The following is a 22,005-nucleotide window of genomic DNA, read 5'->3' on the forward strand; positions in this document are numbered from 1 at the left end:
TATGACCACAGGCTATCATCTCATAACATCCCAGGCATTCTCCATTTATTGACAGGAAAAACAGTCTTCAGCATCAAGATTAATATGATTAATGTGACCTTAACCATTGACCTAAGGGTTGTCTCATAATAACTTGTACCTCCATTTATTTAACAGTTTTCAAATGAAACTGGTGTGATAATATAAAGTCATATAAAAAAGATTTCCTAACAACATACCATGACAGGCACACTGGAGTACATCTGTTTTATAAATAGCAACAGTTTCCCACAGCTCTTCGTCTATTTGAGTACCCTGAAACATATAAATTCAGAATGTAAGATAAATAAGAATAGTTATTGCCAATCAGCGGTATTGAACACAGTGAAAAAGCTGCCAATCAAAAAACAAGTATGCCCACAGGCAGAATGTCGAGCCCGCCAGTTGTCAAGTGTGACATTGACCTTGGGACCTGGTTCTTGCGCTTGACTGGTAAACATTCATGCCAAGTTACATCAAAATCCCACCATGCATGAAGAAATGCTACGGACAAACTTCAATTTGCCCTTTGACCTCCAACTGTAACCTTGACCTTTGAGATAGGAACATGGGGTTTGCGCATGACACAACTTCTCACTGAGGTAACATCCATGCCAAATATAAACAAGATTGGTCTATGCATGTCAAAGTTATGGTCCTGACAAAATCGAACGGGCGCACGCACAGATGGATGCACATAAACCAAAAGTGGCGATTATACCGAGCTCACCGCAAGCGGGCTTGACAAAAATTAAACTTAAACACAATAAGAATTGCATAATGAATAAAGTTATTGACCTGACAATGCTTTGTTGCTTTTCTGTTTTTCTCTTGTCTAAAAAGCCAAAACTCTCAGAATTCTGGTCCAAACTGACTGGTTATCAGTCTTGACCAAGATATTACTGTTTATGTTTGGCTCTGCTTAATTACAAAAGTTTTAGGACCTAGTAAACTTCAACAAAATTAAATACTACTGTTTGATGTACCTTTTTGTTAACATGGTTTTTCTCAGATTTCTCTTTAAATACAAGACAATACCACTGATACTGTACATCATTCTAAACAACTGTGAGAGATGTAATGGGACTTTTTAAATTATTGTAAAGAAAAGGATTCTGAAGTATTTTTCATTATAAATTTCAGCCATTTCAGTTATGGAACTTGCCATGTTAGGTCAACTCATGATTCCAAACATGTATGCGTGAAGAATCTGAAAATATTTGGTTAATTAATTCCTGAGAAACATGCCTACATGCGGATATTCTAGCCTACGTTAAAATAGGGCATAATTTGACAACAAAAAAGCTAGATTTATCTACCTGTCAGATGAAGTCTCCTCATAATGCTCAATATATGAGTGGAGTTTGATAGCATTAGGCCTAGCAGATTTAGAGAAACCTACTTATATGCAAAATTTTAGTGATATGGGAACACGATAAATGGTGACAAGACTATTTGAAAAAAATAGTCGAGATAAAAAAATAAGGACAATAGATCCTGGTTTCATTTCCTTCTTGTACATAACATTATTGCTCTTAAATATATAATTACACAATGTCTAGATAAGTTCACTGAAATGCCATTTTACTGTATTTATTCATCTTAACTAAACTATCTGATTCATGCATCTCCAACAGCAAATATTTCTTTAGACTTTCAGATAGGAATCTGACAAGTTTATCTAAACTACCCAAGTGTGTAATAACAGGACACTCTGCACACAATTACACAATTCATCAAGATATGCAAAAAATCATATTTCAAATACCTGCAACAGATCAACATTGTGCTCATTTCAACCATAGCATTATTAATGGCCAATCTGACTGGGTGTGTATAATGCAACTCATACAATTTCTATTATGCATCATAAATTTATCACAGGCCAAAGACATTCATTGAAATATGCACACTGCCTTAAACCTGCCTTTAATTACTATTATATAATGGTTTAATTTCACACCTGTAACATTAGAATTTTTGCAATGGAAAATTTTGAATTCTTTGTCCGACTAAAAAAAAGTGTACATAGATGTTTCAAACAGATAACAGGAATTAATTAAACAAAACATCTGCAGTCTTGTTCATTTCATGCAGGTTATGATTTCATTTTGTTTTACTATTTCAGGGCAATCAAATAGTCAGATATCTATCTTGTAGTAAAATGCTAATTGATTATTTTCTTCCCAGCTAAGAGACTGGCAAGAACCAAATTAATATAAAATGGTAATAAAAAACTCAGGTGCTGAAAAAATACACTTGGAGGTTTTTTCATTACAACTTCCGGTTTTTCAAAAGTTGAACTGATAAAGTGATAACTTAGTATTAAGAAAGTTCTTAACCAAAATGAAATCATAACCCTAAAACAAAAGGCACCATAAATCTTTAGGTCTGGAAAAAATGCGTAGTCTCTGGTGTCAAAGGTCAGTTTAAGATAAAAAAAAAAAAAATTGCAACTGTTCCATCAATGAATAATTTATGCTAAATAACCACAATAAATTAATATCAAATACATTTCAGTTCAAATGCGTCATTTTTGCTGGTAATAAAAAAATATAATTATTTCAGGCCAGTGATGACCTATAAAACTATTACCAATTAAAAGAATAAATACTTTATTAGACCTCAAAGCAAACTTCATTCTAACCAGTCTTTTAATGCAAATAAAATAACTTTCATAGATTTTCCTCACTTCTTTTACCCTAAACATGAACAACAGCTTTCCACCAGACAGCCTTCTAGCAAAACTTTTACAGATTTTTTTTATGTCCAAAATGAGCATGATTGTATTAATTTGTTTTCTGGACAGTGACGTGTGTTCAGTTAGTTCCAATAGCTTCTGTGTCAAGAAACAGCTATAACTTGGCAAAACTTTAATAACTTGGTTAATACAAGTTTTTACAGATTAAAATTATTATGGCAGTTATGACAATTTGCAAATTTCAGTTAAATTTTCTATTAAATTCTAATAAGGGATGTAATTTGAATCAATTACAACCAAGATTTCTTTAATTTGGTTATGTAAGTTAACAAAAGCACTGCCTACGAGTGCCATCGCTTGTAGACCTGCAAGTGCTGGTCAGTATGTAAGAAAAGTGTTATAGTTCAGAATTTCTAAGTACAAAAAGAGTCATAATTCTGACAAAATGGAGGTTAAGAGTTATGGTTCTTGGTCTACATAGTCAACTTATGATGATAAACAAGTGTGCAAAGTTTCAAAGCGGTAACTCTTCTCGTTTTTCAGAAAAGGTAGACCTAAACAAAAAATTTCAACACAAAATTCAAGTTTTCTAAGTACAAAAAGGGCAATAATGTTGACAAAATGTAAATCAGAGCTATGGTTCTTAGCCTACTGAGTCAACTAATGGTGACAAACAAGTGGGCAAAGTTTCAAAGCTTTTTGAGAAAAGGCGGACCTAAACAAACATATTCACCAACAATGGCACCGGCAATCAAGTGACAATGCCTCGTAGATTTTTTTCAAAAATAAGACGTGCTAAAAAAATTTGATGAGAAGCATGTCTTTAGTCAAGTTTCAATCCAATACAATAATATGTAGTTGCTATTAACAGGGATTTCCCTTGGCTTTCTCTGGATGGGGGTCACGGGACTCCCACACTTGCCAGTTTGGGGGTCCTGGTTAACTTTGGAAGTCCCAATTATATTTAATTAGATATTCATGAATTGTAAAGCAAATATCTAAACAACAAAGATACAATATTACATTTATAAGTTGACCTGTAATTATTTTTATTCATCCTACTGGTACTAACCCTGAATAATTACCATTTTATATGATTTATGTCATCTCAAATTCCAAGGGTAAATCTTATTGCTGTAGCCATTTTCTAGATTTTGTCATAGAGTGAGGGTGTAATCAAACTTATAATACTATGACTGTGGTCTGTCTGCAGCAGAAAGTTTGTTCAATAATACAGTTTCGACACACAGTAGCTGCAATACATGTTATTTCAGTAGCGAAGCCATACAAATTATTTGTCTACTCGTTTAAAAACTTTCTTTCTTTCGAGTTTCCCTTGGAATAAGTTTCAACTTCATCAGACTGGCCTAGACTATTATTATTTGGATCGTTCCCTGCTTTATTGTTTACCTCTGTGGTAGGGGTGACTATTGAGGCCAATTTTGACTATTGCAATACTATTGATATTGCTTAAAAACTATTGCGATACTATTCTATTGCACGTTACTATTGCGATACTATTGCAATAGCTATCGGCCATCATATTTTATACAGTAAAGCTACCAACTGGCATTGTTACACAGTGTAACAGACGGCACTGTTTATAATTGCTGTTAACACACATTGAGATGTTTGTATAACTGAAACGGACAGAAATAATTCTAACATTAAATATTTCTTGCCTTCCTTGGCTTCGGAAAAATAAGTAAAACAATAAACCTATGCAAGGTATACTCAAATGAATCGGCCATTTTGTTGCGAATGTCAACATGTTTAATAACCCAAAGCATCAAAAAAGACGAAAATTAATGGATCGGATTAAGGTGTACCAGCACTAAATGAAGGGCCCTACCGAACAGTTTGCTGTATAATACAAGTATATAGCCTTCTTTCTCCATGTCCATAGTACATTTTCTCATCTAAAATTAACAGGTTATTTAAATATATTTAATCAAAGTTTCTAAGAAACTAAATTTATTAATTATCTCACAGACTTCTCAGTCCTTTATGGTAGTTTAATTCCGTGAGGGTAATTATTGTAATGGAGACGTTAACATTTTCCGAGGCGCAAATGAAAGCTGGCTCAGTTTCTTGGTTTATAAATTATAAATTATTTCTGTATTTACAAAAATTTCAAAACTATCGAAACTATCGATTGTTGAAGGAACTATCGGCGATTGTTATTGGATCGTGACTTTTCTATCGATGCATGCTATCGGGACACTTAGTATCGCAATGCATCGATAGTTCGATGTATCGTTACACCCCTACTCTGTGGAAAATATTACCAAACAAGGAGCTGCGTTCAATAAACGCTTCATGCTCCTGGTGGCATCCTTGTCGATACAAAGCAACCTAAGTCCAAAACGAGGTCAAGTTCAAGGTCAAACTGAGGTCAGGTGATGTCTGAAGATGAAGAATGGTCACAGGTTACATCTGCATTAGTATCAAGTCATTCTAGTAAGGGGTACTGATGCTAGATGAAACGGTCCCATTTGGTTAACCTCGTACAGATGGACGAATGGACAAACAAACAGACGGACAGGACAATCACTTTATGCCTCCTGCATCAGTAGATGCCGGAGGCATAGAAATAAAGACATAGCGGTAGCAATAATCCTGTGTCAGCTAGACGCTTGAAATGTGCAAGCGCTGGTGACAGTAACTACCGAAAAGAAGCTTAGATACTGAAAAGGACCAAATTACTGAAAATTTGATTGGCGAAAAGGCGGGTCCCACGGTTGCACGCCAGTTCACAAATGCGAGTCCTTGACCTAAAATATGTGTCAGGGACTCAAAAAACACGCGTCCGGGAAATCCCTGTACTAAGATATACTCTGATAGTTGGCTTTAACAGAATTTTAGCACTTTTTACAGAAAAAAGGCCCATAGTTTATATCAAATTCAACAACGGTTACCTAACTTTGCTATTTCAGTAGGTCTCTAGACTGGGAAAAATTGTAAGAAGTTTCGATCCAACATGTATAGTTTTTGCAGAGGTACAGCTTGAGAGTAAGTTGAATGCAAACCTTTAAAAGATTTTTTTTAAGTCGAAAAAGGGTCACAATTTGTATCAATTTCAATCAAGAGTAATCTACCTTGGTATTACTGGGAAGCATTGTGTGAAATTTCAATCCGACAAATGCAATGGTTAGACACAACCTTGTATACAAAATTTAAACCAAGGTGTGACTGACCCCAGGTGAGTAGGGTAGCTGTCACTATTCTTTGAATAGCAAGCTAAAAAAAAAAGGTCAGTTCTTGGATCAACTTGATTAAATGAGTTTGAATGCATAATAGCAATATGTAATTCTTCACCTGACTATATAGACTGTCCTGTTCACAGAAGAGTGTAAGTCTCTCACTGCCAATGTTGAAATCCACCCAGAACTCTTCATAGCCAGCATCAGATGGTTTCCTCAGCTACATAAAAAATCTGTTGTTTGATTTTACATATTACTTCCAACACATACCCATAAGGCAAAAGGTTTTGCGAGTATGAATCAGCTGTAACTCACAAAGAGTATTTTGAAACAAACATTTGCATTAACAACGGCTGTATGTTAAACACATGCTATGGCCCCCATGATGGCCTGTAGGAGGCAAGTGTGTATGTAATTTTGTATGCTGTGACCTTTCACCAAATGACCTCAAAAACAACAGTGGCCAACAACAAACCATCCTATAAAGACTGCTAGCCATTCTTTACCCACTTAGTGGAAACCATTTTCAGCACAGGTCACTAAGACCTTTACCTACTAACCCTAATGATAACAGAGACATCTACTTGGACACAGGTAATTATCCTGTGAAATTTGACGACTGTATGTCAAAGCGTTCTTTAGTAACTGAGTGGAAACTGTTACCAGTCTCAAGTTCATTGTGATCTTGAACTTTGACCTACTTTCCCCTTAAAATTACAGGGACCATCTACTGTCAACAGACAAACATCCTATAAAGGAAGGCTGAAGTGCTCCCTACTTATTAACGGGAACAAGTTTTGAGCCTTAAGGTCACTGTGGAATTGATCTTTGACCTACAGACTCCCAAAACGATAGGATTCATATACTGACCACAAGCAATCACCTCATGTTGTTTAATGAATGTTGGCCAGTGTTCTTTAACAAGCAGATTCCATTTTCAGTATCAAAGTCACTGGCCTTGACATCTGACCCAATGATTCCCAGAACAATCTAGGGGTCATGTACTGACCACTGGCCAAAGGTAATCATCTTATAAAGTTCTACACCTGTAGACCAATATCCTTTTTAGATATTCAAGAGAAACCATTTTCAGCATCAAGATCACTGAGACCTTAACCTTTAATCCACTGACTCAAAAAACAAAGGGGTCATGTACTAAATCCTCCCATAAATTTGAACATTGTGATGCCAAGCATTCTTTAGATACTGATCAGAAGCCAAATCAATAATGGTCTACCAACAGACAGATTACACTTCTTAAAATAATATACAACCTGTTTTTCAATGTAGTGGGAGGGGGAGGAGGGAAGGTAGGGGGCGGAGCATAAAAATATCAACAGAAAACATGCAGTAATAAAAGTTCTTTTAAAGGATCATCCCTGTTTCTAAAGTATGGAAAGATTGTCTTTTAAAAGCAAGAGCTGTCTGCAAACACATATGCCTCCATGTTGGTCTGTCGGGAGATAATTTAGTATGCTGTGGCTTTTGGCCTTACTGGGGTCAACCGATGACCATAAAAATACATGGTTGAAAATTTGATGGCAATAGGACCAGGCATCACTGTAACCCTGTTCTTGGACCTCCTAATCCCTTAAATAATCATACTTTTAATTTCGATGTCCGTAAGTCAAAGAAATGTTAAGCTATAGGGATCATCAGATTCATCATGAAGTGACCACAGGCAATCATGCTATAAAATTTGACTATTGTTGGCCTGTAGCTCTCTAATTAATGATCAGTAACCATTTTCAGTCTCTGTGACCTAAACCTAAGACCACAAGAAACAAAGACGTTCATCTCCAAACTACTGGTAATATATCTTAAAAAACTGACTAGTATTGGTCAAAGTATTTCCTAGTTATTGATCATAAACCAAACTGTCAACACAGACAAAACAAAATTTTACATCCTCTCCAATGAAGGGGTGATGATAAATATCTTTTGAAGTTGTACTCTTCCCTTAGCTATTAATGTAGAGATGAAAATAACACATACCTGTTTATTTCCAACCAAAGCTCTAACACAAGGAAGGGAAAAAACTCTGCAATGGATGTAAAAATAGCAGGTATGTAAAACTCTTCCATCAGTATACTTTTGAGAAATCAGAACAGATTCACAAGTAAATAGTAAATGACACAAACTTAAGACAAGCTTTTCTCTTAATTATCATCTACTTACAATGATTTTTTTTTTTGATTTTATTTTGGCTTCCAGACACAACACCTTATCTAGGTCATAAAACTATGAATTTCTAGCTTTAATTTCATGCACCAGCAGTATGACTGTATCAACATTCCACAAGCCAGGGTAATCACTTCCTCGCATTACATGAAAGAATACTGTATCCAAAGAGTAGCTCTAACACGCACAAGCTGAGAGACAAATAATTTGAGATGTCAGTGCCGAGGGGAAATGTTCATTCTAGGAAGCTCTTAAAATTAACTTTTAACTAGAAAATGCTTTTGTAAAAAAGCGCATGTCTCCCCCAATGCAATGTCCTATAGGCAAGAAGTCAATAGGGGTCAGGAGCAAAAATCAAAGAGACACTGATGGTTGGCTGCAATAGGGATCATCTACTTGGCATGTCCAGTCATCCCGCTAAATTTCAACACTCTTGGCCTAGTGGTTCTCCAGTCACTGTTCAGGCTCCTGTGACCTTGACCTTTGATCAAGTGACCTCAAAATAAATAGGGGTCATCTACTCTGCATGTCCAATCATCCTATTAAGTTTCAACATTGTAGGTCAAATGCTTCTCAAGTTATTTCCAAAAAATGATTTTACATGAACAGGCCACTATGACCTTGACCTTTAACAGACTGACCCCAAAATCAATAGGGGTCATCTACTTTGCATGTTCAATCATCCTATGAAGTTTCAACATTCTGGGTCAAGTGGTTCTCAAGTTATTGATCAGAACTGGTTATCAATGTTCAGGCCCCTGTGACCTTGACCATTAACGGAGTGGCCCCAAAAACAATAGGGGTCATTTACTCTGTATGAACAATCATCCTATGAAGTTTCAACATTCTGGGTCTAGAGGTTCTCAAGTTATTGATTGGAAATGGTTTTCCATGTTCAGGCCCCTGTGGCCTTGACCTTTAACAGACTGACCCCAAAATCAATAGGGGTCATCTACTTTGCATGTTCAATCATCCTATGAAAGTTTCATCATTCTGGGTCAAGTGGTTCTCAAGTTACTGACCGGAAATGGTTTTCAATGTTCAGGCCCCTGTGACCTTGACCTTTCACAGAGTGACCCCATAATCGTTAGGGGTCATCTACTCTGCATGACCAATCATCCTATTAAGTTTCAACATTCTGGGTCACGTGATTCACAAGTTATTGACCGAAAATGGTTTTCAATGTTCAGGCCCCTGTGACCTTGACCTTTAATGGAGTGACCCCAAAATCAATAGGGGTCATCTACTTTGCATGTACAATCATCCTATGAAGTTTCAACATTCTGGGTCAAGTGGTTCTCTAGTTATTGATCGGAAATGGTTTTCCATGTTCAGGCCCCTGTGACCTTGACCTTTGACGGAGTGACCCCAAAATCAATAGGGGTCATCTACTCTTCATGACCAATCATCCTATGAAGTTTCAACATTCTGGGTCAAGTGGTTCTCTAGTTATTGATCGGAAATGGTTTTCCATGTTCAGGCCCCTGTGACCTTGACCTTTGACGGAGTGACCCCAAAATCAATAGGGGTCATCTACTCTTCATGACCAATCATCCTATGAAGTTTCAACATTCTGGGTCAAGTGGTTCTCTAGTTATTGATCGGAAATGGTTTTCAATGTTCAGGCCCCTGTGACCTTGACCTTTGACAGAGTGACCCCAAAATCAATAGGGGTCATCTACTCTTCATGACCAATCATCCTATGAAGTTTCAACATTCTGGGTCAAATGGTTCTCTAGTTATAGATCGGAAATGGTTTTCAATGTTCAGGCCCCTGTGACCTTGACCTTTGACGGAGTGACCCCAAAAACAATAAGGGTCGTCTACTCCAGCAGCCCTACAACCCTATGAAATTTGAAGGTTCTAGGTCAAATGGTTCTCCAGTTATTGCTCGGAAATGAAGTGTGACGTACGGACGGACGGACGGACAGGGCAAAAACAATATGTCTCCTGGGGGAGACAAAATTATATGTATAAGAATGAAAACATACCCTTTGTTTGGATCCTCTGACTGTGCATTTACAGAGTTCAGAAAACGCCTGCAATCCTGAAATGAAACAGGTTTTTCATATTTCTTTCGTAGGAATAAAATGTTAGTGCAAGCCGGGGGCATGCAGTATTTGAGCATTCTGGTCATACGTACAGCAACATCACATCTTGATCTAAAATAGTTAACTTGACAGCCAGACACATCATGTGAAAGTAAAGGAAATAAGTCATCCCTAGTGTAAAACCTGAAAACTGACATCACCATATTTTACTTTTCTTTTCTTATCTTCACTTATACATTTTACCACAAAGTAAGATAATAAGTTTTGCGGTCATATTCTTGTAGTCTGTACTACACTGTATCAGTCATATCAAAAATATGTGAATATCACCTTAAAGGTGTGGAAGTTGTTGGGACACAAATTTTTTTGCCATAGACCAACCTATCAGCCTGCAATAAGTTGACTCATGTATGTAAAACCAACTTCAAACTTAAATTGTTTGCTAGGATAAAATCACCCTCTGTTATAATCACCTTTCAATTTACACACAGAAATAAACTGCTTCATTTAACTCTTGTTGTACAATAAGCAAATTTTTATATAAGAAACTGTCCTTAAGTTTAATATAACAAGAGCTTGTAGAACACGAAATGCCCCCCTTAATGCATTCAGTAATTGTACAAGGAACAGAAATTATTTTGTCACTGTACAAAAAAGTTCTACAATTCTGGGTCAATGTGACCTTGACCTTTGACTTATTGACCTCAAAATCAATAGGGGTCATTTGCTGGTCATGATCAACCTCCCTATAAGTTTCGTGATCCTAGGCCTAAGCATTCTCAAATTATCGTCCGGAAATGGTTTAACTGTTTTGGGTCACTGTCACCTTGACCTTTGACCTACTGACCTCAAAATCTATAGGGGTCATCTGCTGGTCATGATCAACCTCCCTATCAACTTTTATGATCCTAGGCCTAAGTGATCTTAAGTTATCAACCAGAAACCATTTAACTGTTCCAGGTCACTGTGACCTTGACCTTAACTGATCTCAAGATCAATAGGTGTCATCTGCTGATCATTATCAACCTCACTATCAAGTTTCGTGATCCTAGGCCAAGGTGTTCTTAAGTTATCGTCCTGAAATAGTTTAACTGTTTTGGGTCACTGTGACCTTGACCTTTGACCTACTGATCTCAAAATCTATAGGGGTCATCTGCTGGTTATGACCAACCTCCCTATCAACCTTTTTGATCCTAGGCCTAAGCAAGCTTGAGTAATCATCCAGAAACCTTTTAACTGTTCCAGGTCACTGTGTCCTTGACCTTAACCTTAACTGATCACAAGATCAATAGGGGTCATTTGCTGGTCAAGACCAACCTCCCTATCAAGTTTTATGATCCTAGGCCCAAGCGTTCTTAAGCTATTATCTCGAAACCGTATCATTTTCTGGGTCACTGTGACCTTGACCTTTGATGTATTGACCTCAAAATTATTAGGGGTCATCTGCTGGTCATGACCAACCTCCCTATAAACTTTCATGATCCTAGGCCCAAGCGTTCTTGAGTTAGCATCCGGAAACGGATTGGTCTACACACCAACCGACATCTGCAAAACAATATACCCCTCCTTTTTCGGGGGGGGGGGGGGGGGGCATAATAATTATATTTACTATTTCAAAATCCTTATCTTTAATGACCATAAAACCATCCAGCATGTCCTGATCTGAGAAGAACTTGGAAGCGAAATGATGCCTTCTCTTCCTGGGAAACATTCGCATCAAACACTCAATTACTCCCACTTGAAACTCATAATCTAAACAAATATAAATTAATTTTAATCAGTTTGTCATTTGCTTCACGATATTTTGCTATGAAAGGCTAAATGTGTCTAAATTTTATGAACAGTCTACATCCTAACTTAATCTCCTCATAAAAGAGAACCTTCATATCAAAGAGCTGCCATGTAAGACAGTCATGCTTGACTATTCAAAAGTCTAGTCATTAAGAAAACTGTATACAAGAAAGTCTAACAAGGGCACAACTTAGGAAAATGCAAAACCTGTACAGCATGTCAGATTATCACAGGGAACAAGTGCGAGAAGTTTTTATCCATGCCCACTAGTGGTTACTCTGAGATACCAATTACAACAACCAAATCGGATGGCTGGCATGGAAAAACTAGAGTGCAATATAGCTCTCATATTCTTTGCACAATCTACGGATCTAGTTAAAAACAAGTTGGACTCTGCACCAGTACTGACTTTTTCTTTCCCTGGAGTCAATGACAATCTCTCAAAAACACATCAATGGAAAAGAAATATATATTCTGACACACTGACTTCTATTAAATCATCACTGTGCACATACCCCACAGGGATCAAACTGTGGACTTCTTGCTCTATGTACTAAGCTAAGCTGTTCGATTTAAATTTAATACTGACTTTTCATTAGATGATTCAGAGTCATTTATAAATGAATGACAACCTAGTTTCTAATTTAATAAGTAATGAGGAACACATGTTTTGACATTCTCTTTAGTTAGCAGTGATGGAGATATCACCCACATGGATAAATTCAACAAAACTCAATGCATGCTAATTGGTAAAAGCGCCACCACAAAAACTGACAAAATCCAGACACTTGTACTCCAATGCTTGACTCAAAGAATATTATAATCTCCACCCTTAGAAAAACATCTAATTTCTGTCATTTAATACACACACTTCATATTCAAAGCAGCCTGAATGTACACTTTCACTGTTCCTTCCAACTGTTATAAATGAAGCAATTTCTTACCTCCTACAGTCTTCACCAAATCAACCAGGCCAAATCTGCGAACAGAAAAAACATCAACAGAACGACTCAAGCCTGATTATACTAAAACAGACAAAAGACAGAATTTCAAATCACTTTCACTGAAAAAACTGACTGAATGTTTATATGATAATGCAATGATATCATGATATCATCTTACAAAAATCAGCATAATATCTGCTACTATAATTAGCATATCTATGAACCAAAAATGCTTTACATTACAGGGCAAAAATAAAATGCAATGAATATTTTAATACCTTTTTGAATTTTTTCTAGATTCAGAAGCTAACTTACAATATTGGGGAGTTTTCACAGTGGTGACACCTGACCAGTTTGCTCAATAGATACAGATTAATACCTCCAATTACAAGGTTGCAGCTGAGACAAAATTATATTCTCTGTGATAACTGACTGACCAACTCTGGTATACTGCCATTTGTCTTCCACCTCTAATTCATGTGGGGAAGTTTATAGTTACTTGCTAAGAACAATACTTACAACTTCTCCAGGAGCACTAGAAAGGTCAAGGAACTGCCACAATGAAATTAAATACTACTGAAAAACAGCATTAAACCCATATATAGACAAAAATAATAAACAGTCACTTAACTTTTTTTAGGTTTCAAAAGGTCAGGTTTAAAATAACTTATTTTGTATTTTCAGTTATCAATAAAACTATACTAGCATGTATGCAAATCAGATTAAAATATACATTTTTTCCTCATTGTCTTCCCTGTTCAGCAGAATTTCTTTCACCGTGGTTGGACATTGTTCCAATAATGTATTTGTTGATTTCAGAACCTTTCAAAAGAATAATATCTATTAGTTTAGTTTACTGTTTCTTATAATTGTGCAACAAATGCATTCTGTGCATTTAAAGTCTTGTGTAAACTCACTTCAAATTTTCGATACAAACTGAATATACTGTTAACGTTAAAAACAAAATACTAAAAATGTATTCCTTCTAGTTTGGGTTTTCACAGTTAAGGTATTGGACCCATAATAGAGTATCTCCTTTTTGAAGAGTATTCAATTCCTACTATAAACCTTCTTTGACTGCAATTTTCAGTGGGGCGTATGTTCAAACCCCACTGGGACCAAATTTTTTTTTTCACTTTTCCTTTTTTTTTAGTAAGTTTTTACTTCTTTCAAGACTATTTATGAATGTTTTGTACAAAAGTGGGAAAATTTCGTTTTATAAGCGATTTTTTGCTGTTCAATGTAAATTTACCTCTGAATCAGAAGGGGTAGAGTTAGACATCTTTAAAAATACTGAGTCATGGTTCATACAGGACTTGGCCAAAAAAAATCAAGGACTTTTCAAGGACTTTTTAAGGACTTTTTATGGATTTTCAAGGACTATTTTAATCGCTTTAAATCTTAAATTACAAAACCATTTAGGCTCTTCATAAGGCATTATGACAGAAGAAAAGTTACAGAACAGTTTTATTTTCCATAAGCTACAATAGCATATCTTAACCTTTATGAGATCTTCAATGGGATTACCTTTTATGAGCTATATTTGCCTGTATACATACTTAGTACATGTTTCTTATAAGTCTTTCAAGCTCTCAAGACTAGTTTTCAATTTGTCCTCAAGGGACTTCACTTCTTGTTTTCGCGTGTGATTTCAATGCACTTTCTCCCATAGTTCCGACATCAATGAGTTTATCACATACACTTATGCTTGTCTGACTTAAACTCCTTTAACCACGATGAATAATCATCCTGTGTAAGCCATTTATTGGCGAAACTACATTTATTTTTTGGCAGTGGCTACGATTACGGTACCGTAATCCTAGCCTCCAATTCTAGGATTACGGAAGTTCCGTATTCCTAGACAACCCTACGAGGATAGGCTAGGATTACGGAAGTATTTAAGAGACATCAAAAATATGTTAGGACATGCATAAATGATGTTGTAAACTTCTTATTTCACTTTATTAAAATAGCGCCTGCCTTATTATTCCGTGTTATCTATCCGCCATTTTGGGTTAGTATAATCTTAAACGCTATATTAATGGCGGTCTGCGGAAATATAGAAATATGAGGGTAAAAGTTAGGTTAAAAAATTATTCTATAGATCTACTTTGATTTTTTTTATTTATAACCATATTGTATCTTATTAAAGACCATTTGTGTTGATTTGATGACAAAAATTGCAGGTATATATGAAACATAGATAATTCTGTAATATTTCCGCGTGCCACCATTAAGATTATACAAAGAGCTATAAAAACAACTTTTTATATTAACCCAAAACAGCGGGTCGATAGCACGAAATAATAGTGAAATAAGTAATTTTACAACGTCATTTATGCATGTCCTAACACATATTTGATGCCTCTTAAATACTTCCGTAATCCTAGCCTATCCTCATAGGGATGTCTAGGAATACGGAACTTCCGTAATTCTAGAACCAGAGGCTAGGATTACGGTACCGTAATCGTAGCCACTGCTTTTTTTTTTGGGCCACTCATTGTTGTTGTTGAGGAATAAGGTCAGTAATTCGGTCGAAAATGTGCTTCCGTGGTGTAGTCGAAAGAAGTCCATAATAAATAGATCCTAATTTTCCCATTTTTTGCGCAAATTCGTGTAGAACGAGTGCTTTAATCACCATTTTTCACTACTAGAATACATTCTGCATGAAATGAGACGGTTTTCATGTTGATACACCCCACATGGCAAGTTTTGCAGATCGAAACCGGAAGTAGGTGTTTATTGCGCGGACGAGAGCAAATATGCGCCATTTTTAGGGTAGCAGACCACAACTGACTGGCATTTCACTAGGAACTACATAACCCCCTATTTTCTTTTCATTTTTTCGTTAATTTGTGATAGAACTTCCATGAAAAATAGGTGTAGGAAAAAGTGATGTTCTCTAAAGATACGTAAAGACGACCTGAAGTTGTCGTTTTTTATATGAAACAAAGAAGGATTTGAATTACTGACGTTTAACCTATAATAAGTCACGCTACAATGACCTTGTGCATAATATTTTAACGTTGTGAAAATCGCTATTCCGTATCTAACTTCCGTACCGAAAGGGTGTTCAACTAGCGTTCCCTCCGTGGGTGTGCATGTATTTTTATTTTACACCGTTTTTTCGCTCGTTTTGACTTATTTATTATTTATTTTTTGTATTTTTCCCCTACAATACGATTGCTACCCCGTTTTTAGCAAAATTTAAGGACTTTACTACCTTTTTTTTTCAAAATTCAAGTACTTTTTCAGGGGATTTTTGGAAGAAAAAATCAAGGATTTTTCAAGGACTTAGGATCAAATTCAAGGACTTTCAAGGACCTGTGCGAATCATGTGAGTTACGTGTGGTAAAAGTCCTCTATTTTGCCTTCATTCTTTAGATTATATATTGTGGAAGAAATGCAGGTAGGTTTCACTATTGCCCCAAGGTTATTTTTGAATGAAGTGAGCAAAATTCAAAACAGACCCACAGGATTCGACTTTAATTTTTCAATGTTAGAGTTAGAATTCTGTCTCATTAAATCTGTTTGCTTGAGGCACCCTAAAAAAAATGATTTTTACAGTTTTATTTTGTGTTTTATAATTGTTTAACAATAGTTTGACATTTCTTTTATCAAAATTAATTCTGTAATGAATTCTCTGCAAAGGTTTTAGGTAGTGGCCATCACACTGAATTTTGTCTCTTCTTGAGCGCGAGGAAATACCATAAATTGTACAAAATTTACAAAAAATGGCACGGTAAAAGTTGTTTAAAATTTGCAACACAGTGTCAAACATGGTCAGCTTTAAGAATATACCAAGCAAATGCCATTTTTTAAACATTACTATTAGGGGTCCAATATCTTAATAGACATTTGACATTTTTTAAACTGGCACAGCCTAACAATCAGGAATAACACTGAGAGTTCAACAATGCATGTGTTGATACTTTAACTGTACTCAAAGTACATTATACATAGTTATAATAGCAACATTTCTGAAATTTTTATTCAGTGGTTTTTACATAAATATTAACAGTATATTACTTTGTAATATTTACTGCGCTATCTAGTTTGGCACCTTTCTTGCTATTTTCATAAAAAAAACTTTAAATTCATGATAACTTACCTCTAACCTTGTTTGGAAACCCAGCAACTGCACTTGTAGAAGATCCAGGAAATGTGGACATAACTCAAGAACAACACTTGATTTTGCTGAAATTAGTGTATTTTCCATTTAAAAGGTACATGGTTCATGTAGCTGAAAACAATGTTAAGTAATCTATTGTAAATTGCCTAAAATGTAAGGACATGTAGACATAACTCAAGAACAACACACATAATGATTTTGCTGATATTAACACTTATCTTTACTTAAGAAGTATATGATGCATAAAATGGAAAACAATGCTCATATGTTGTGACAAATATTTATTACAATTCCTGAAGACGAAACAAAGTCAACAACAAAAATAACTAATGAAGCACTGTTCATGTATATCTATAAATATATATAGTAAAATTTCCAACTTTTTTAACAGATCAAATGAAATACAAGACAAGTCAGGCCGTCAGACACATAAGTTGAATTTCTGAAATTCTAACTGAAGGTTCATTAAATATTTAATATGAATTTAATCTACAATTTCTGAAAAATTTGAGGGCCTCAATTGTTCACCTTCAGAGCATTTGTTTCAGACTTCATGATTAACATATTATCTTTAAAAAACCCTAAAAACTAATGTGGTTTATAGGAGTCACTTGTGCCCCAACTTCCTGTCCATGAACGTGATCTCATTACTCTAGATGAAATATTTCTTGAGATATATGTGACATAACCTTATATGCACTTTATATGTGTTTTTCACTAAGTCAATGGCCATAACCCTGGTCTGGCACACAGAACACCCTTAATGCATATTTTGACCAAAGACCATAACTCTGGTTTTGCAAAGTGAAATCCAAAAGAAAACTTGTGTGCATGAATTCACATGCTAATAATATTCCTAAATGTTTTCATTAGTCAACTTCAAATATTTTTCAAGATATATGCAACACAAACTTAAATTTGTATTTTTCACTAAGTCCAGGACCATTACTCTGGTCTGGCTGACTGAAAACTCGAACAGAACAGCAGGTGTAGAACTTCACATGCTATATAACAATCCTCTAATGTTTTATCACATTAAGTCAGTTATACTTCTTGAGATACAAACTTGCATGCCTTATATGCATATTTTTGACTCAAAAAGAGTCATAACTCTGGTCTGACCTATAGAAATCCCGAACATAACCTCGGGTGCTAAACTTCACATGCTGAATTATTATTATTATTATTATTATTATTATTATTATTGTACCAGATTTATATAGCGCCCTTTTCATGATCAATTTCACGTTCAAAGGCGCTTTACATAGTTCAAATGCAGCCACACAGGGCGCATAATTCATCCTCTACTAGTACAGACACAGAGCGATCTGACCAGAGGGACAGAGTGAGACAAAGCCCCCACGACAGAGAGATCAGAAATCAGATACAGGCTTGTCCAGCTAACTTAGCCTAGCTCGTTTCGAATAGACAGCCTGGTTCTGTATAGCACTGATACACGCAAGGATTGCCTGGGTTCCTGACCAGTACACCTCTAGTTGGGTGGGAAACACTGAAAAGCATTTCTGAAAATTCCCGAGTAGCTGCCGGGGATCGAACCCCCGACCTCAGGATTGGAAGGCCAGTGTGCAAACCACTGAGCTATCCGTCCATCCATACGAATAATATTCCTATAATGTTTCATTAAGTCAAATACCTTTTAAGTATATGCGACACAAGTTTTTATGCCCTTTCATGCATATTTTTTACCAAGTCAAGGGCCAAAAATCTTGTATTATAAAATACATAACTCTGGTCTGGCTGAGTAAGATCTCAAACAAAACACCAGGTGCACAACTTCAATTATAATGTCAAATACTTTCTAAGATACATATGACACAAACTTTTAAGCCCTTTTTATGCATATTTTTGACTTAGTTAAGGGCGACAACTCTGGTCAGGCTGTGTAAAATCCCAATCAAAATACCAGATGCACAACTTCACATGCATTGGTCATGCTTTTTTCTCTTGATTTGGCATTTTTAAGACAGTTTAGAAACAAAAACTCATGTTCCATTATGTTCATAATACGACCAAACTTCAAACTTTAAAGAAAAATCAGCTGTAGTAAAAATCTGGAGGTCAGTGCCTTTAAACAGGATTTACTTCCAAACAAGTAACTGTCAAAATTAATATACTATAAACACTAACTGTATCAAACACTGGGTCAAAAGAAAAACAAAATTTGAAACCATTCCATTAATTTTAGGAACTCAAGATTCATACCCTTTGTGTTTATATCTGCAAGGACCTATATGAATAAATAATAATCTTCTATACATTTGATCTACGAAAGGATGGTCCTGCATTTGTATTCTGTATTATTCTGAACAGAGCTTATGATGTCAATAAACAGGTGACTTTTTTAACAGAGGGACCTTATAACAGTTATTGCAAACAATGAGTGTATCATCATTCCCATACTTAACACCGGTTGTATTTGTTTATGTTGGGTTCAACATCTCACCAGCACATCTACTGGTCATATGGCGACTTTCAAGCTTTGATGCTGAAGGAAGACCCCAGGTGCCCTCTGTGCATTATTTCATCACGGGCAGGCACATGGGTAGAACCATCACCTTCCGCTAACCAGCTGGATGGTTTCTTCACATGAATAATTCAATGCCCCGAGTGAGGCTCAAACCCACGTCAGCGAGGGGCAAGTGTTATGAAGTCAGCAACCTTAACCACCCTGCCACAGAGATCTTAACACTTAGCTGATTTAAGAAATTATGTTTTCACACATCAAAACAAAATGACAAGGTTATATGCTTGTGGAATAATTTCAACAGGGCATATTAATGAGATAAGATAAAACAAATGGTTATAGGGAAGCACCATTCATGTATGGCGCAAAATACAATAAGTTGATGTGATATAGAGTAACTTAGGCATGCATAGACATCTCAAGAGTTATTTTTCATGCATAACAACCTAAACAGTGTGTGTGAATAAATTTAATACCATTCTTTTATATCATTTCAATTCTGAAACGTCTTTTTATATAAAATAGTCAGGCTTTCAAGCAATATTTGGCAAAAAATTAGGGCTAAAATTAGGGCTATTTTTGCTGAAAATTAGGGCTATTTTTGCCAAAAATAAGGGCTAAATTAGGACTAGATGCCCACAGGCAACATGTCGAGCCTGCCTTTTGACCATATATATTGTTGCTTTTCATCATCACCACGCCCGGATCCAGAAATATTTGAATGGGGGGAGCACCAGTTTAGAAAAAATGCATCACTGGTGCAGTGCATAGCGCTGAGAGGGGGTAGATACGGAGGGGGGCCTCTGTCCGTGTTGGGAAAATTGGGGTTTCCCCATGAAAATTTTTGATATACAGGTATGAAATGGTGGACACTGGTGCAATTTTTTGCCTAAATGTTGAGGTACTGGAGGGGTACTCCTCTCAATTTGTTTTGGTGGGGGGGGGGGGGGGTCAGGGGGTTCTCCCCCTGGAAAATTTTGAAATACAGGTATGAAATGCTGGATTGTAGTGCATTTTTTGTTCTAAATTTTGATGTGTGGGAGGGGGTATCCCTGTACTTTTAGGGAGGTGAGGGGACTCTCCCCCTGGAAAATTTTGAAATACAGATATGAAATGGTGGCCTCTGGTGCATTTTTTATCTAAATTCTGAGGAACTGGAGGGGTAATTTCTTATAATATGAGGGGGGTCAGGGGGTTCTCCCCCTGGAAATTTTTTAAATAAAGGTATGAAATAGTGACCTCTGGTGCGTTTTTGGGCATAAATTTTGAGGAAATATTATTTCTTTGCCAATATAGTTTGGTGCAACTTTGATGATTATAGGTCACTTCTTGGGGGCCAACTTGGGGGCGGGCCTGATCATTTAATGAAGTATATCTATGTTTCATGAAGCTAGGAACTCATGGAAACCGATAGAAGCATCCTCTGTAAATGAATCTTAAAGAATATTAATTTCAATAAATTAACTGTATCATTATATATGCATAACTTGGTGCAAAAAAAAGATTAAGTTAGTAGAAATTACAAAAAATTAGGGATAATCTAAACAAATAAGGGCTTTTTTTTAGGAATTTGGCCCTTTCTGAGTGTTTTTTTAGGAATTTTAAGGAGGCCTAAAAAAATTAGGATTTTTTAGGAATTTTAGGGCCACTTGAAAGCCTGAATAGTAGACAAAAAAGTGTAGCATTCTTTCTCCGTGCCTGTTACTGTATGGCACCAAATTTCGTGTCCAGCCTTGTGACGTCAGATTTCTGTGTTTTAACAGAAATGTGCATGGGTATTTCATATCAGAATGACTTATAACTTTAAGTCTAACAGTAAAAGAAAGTATGAGACCCATTAACTTGATCACATGACTGTTCTACTTGTGTTGAAACACATGCAAACATTTACCAGTCAAACATAATACAGATTCATTTTAATGCAGGAGCTTTGTAATGAATTTCTCTGTACCAACAATTAATTAATTCTGAACATTGTATTCCTCATTAACCAATGAATTTAACACTTACATTTATCATGTGAAATACATTTTAATTCTTTAAGACTAAATTTGATGTTCATCAGCATCAACTATGTAATCCTACCTTAAGAGATTCCCATTACAACTGCGTTACTATTAACACACCCTATAAACGACTGTATCCCCCGCTTCCTCTTGCGAGTGATCAAAACAATAAAATGACACGGAAAAGGTAAGAATCGTCATTAAATTCATTATTTGACTTTACACTGTATGTGTATTTAAGTTAAACGATAAGTCTAACATAAATATGTGAATATGATGATATAATAAATGCAACTGACAGGTAATGTTTAAAAAATGTTGACTGATCACACTCATTGCATGAAAATTCTCTCGACCAAGTCACAAAATTGATGAATATCACACCAGATTGATTTGTAATCCAATTATCCATCATGTTTTCTGTAATAAGTATGCATACTCCATAAATGTATGTAAATAAAATGTTTTGTTTCTGTTGCGTTTTTGAATGAAA

General features: G+C 35.8%; 1 protein-coding gene across 1 annotated transcript in view; it reads right to left on the reverse strand.

The window, feature by feature from the left end:
- LOC123525678 (synaptonemal complex protein 2-like) overlaps nt 1-22,005 on the reverse strand; it is a 104,672-nt gene that overhangs the window by 64,311 nt on the left and 18,356 nt on the right. The window contains exons 5-13 of the mRNA XM_053538929.1: nt 19,245-19,269; nt 17,001-17,086; nt 13,623-13,711; nt 12,890-12,924; nt 11,764-11,906; nt 10,095-10,150; nt 7,918-7,963; nt 6,038-6,142; nt 219-294 (exon numbers count right to left, since the gene is read on the reverse strand). Coding sequence (XP_053394904.1) covers nt 219-294; nt 6,038-6,142; nt 7,918-7,963; nt 10,095-10,150; nt 11,764-11,906; nt 12,890-12,924; nt 13,623-13,711; nt 17,001-17,086; nt 19,245-19,269 — 661 coding nt within the window. The remainder of the gene's footprint in view (nt 1-218; nt 295-6,037; nt 6,143-7,917; nt 7,964-10,094; nt 10,151-11,763; nt 11,907-12,889; nt 12,925-13,622; nt 13,712-17,000; nt 17,087-19,244; nt 19,270-22,005) is intronic.

This window comes from Mercenaria mercenaria, chromosome 3, assembly GCF_021730395.1.
Source record: "Mercenaria mercenaria strain notata chromosome 3, MADL_Memer_1, whole genome shotgun sequence".
Taxonomy (NCBI): Eukaryota; Metazoa; Mollusca; class Bivalvia; order Venerida; family Veneridae; genus Mercenaria; species Mercenaria mercenaria.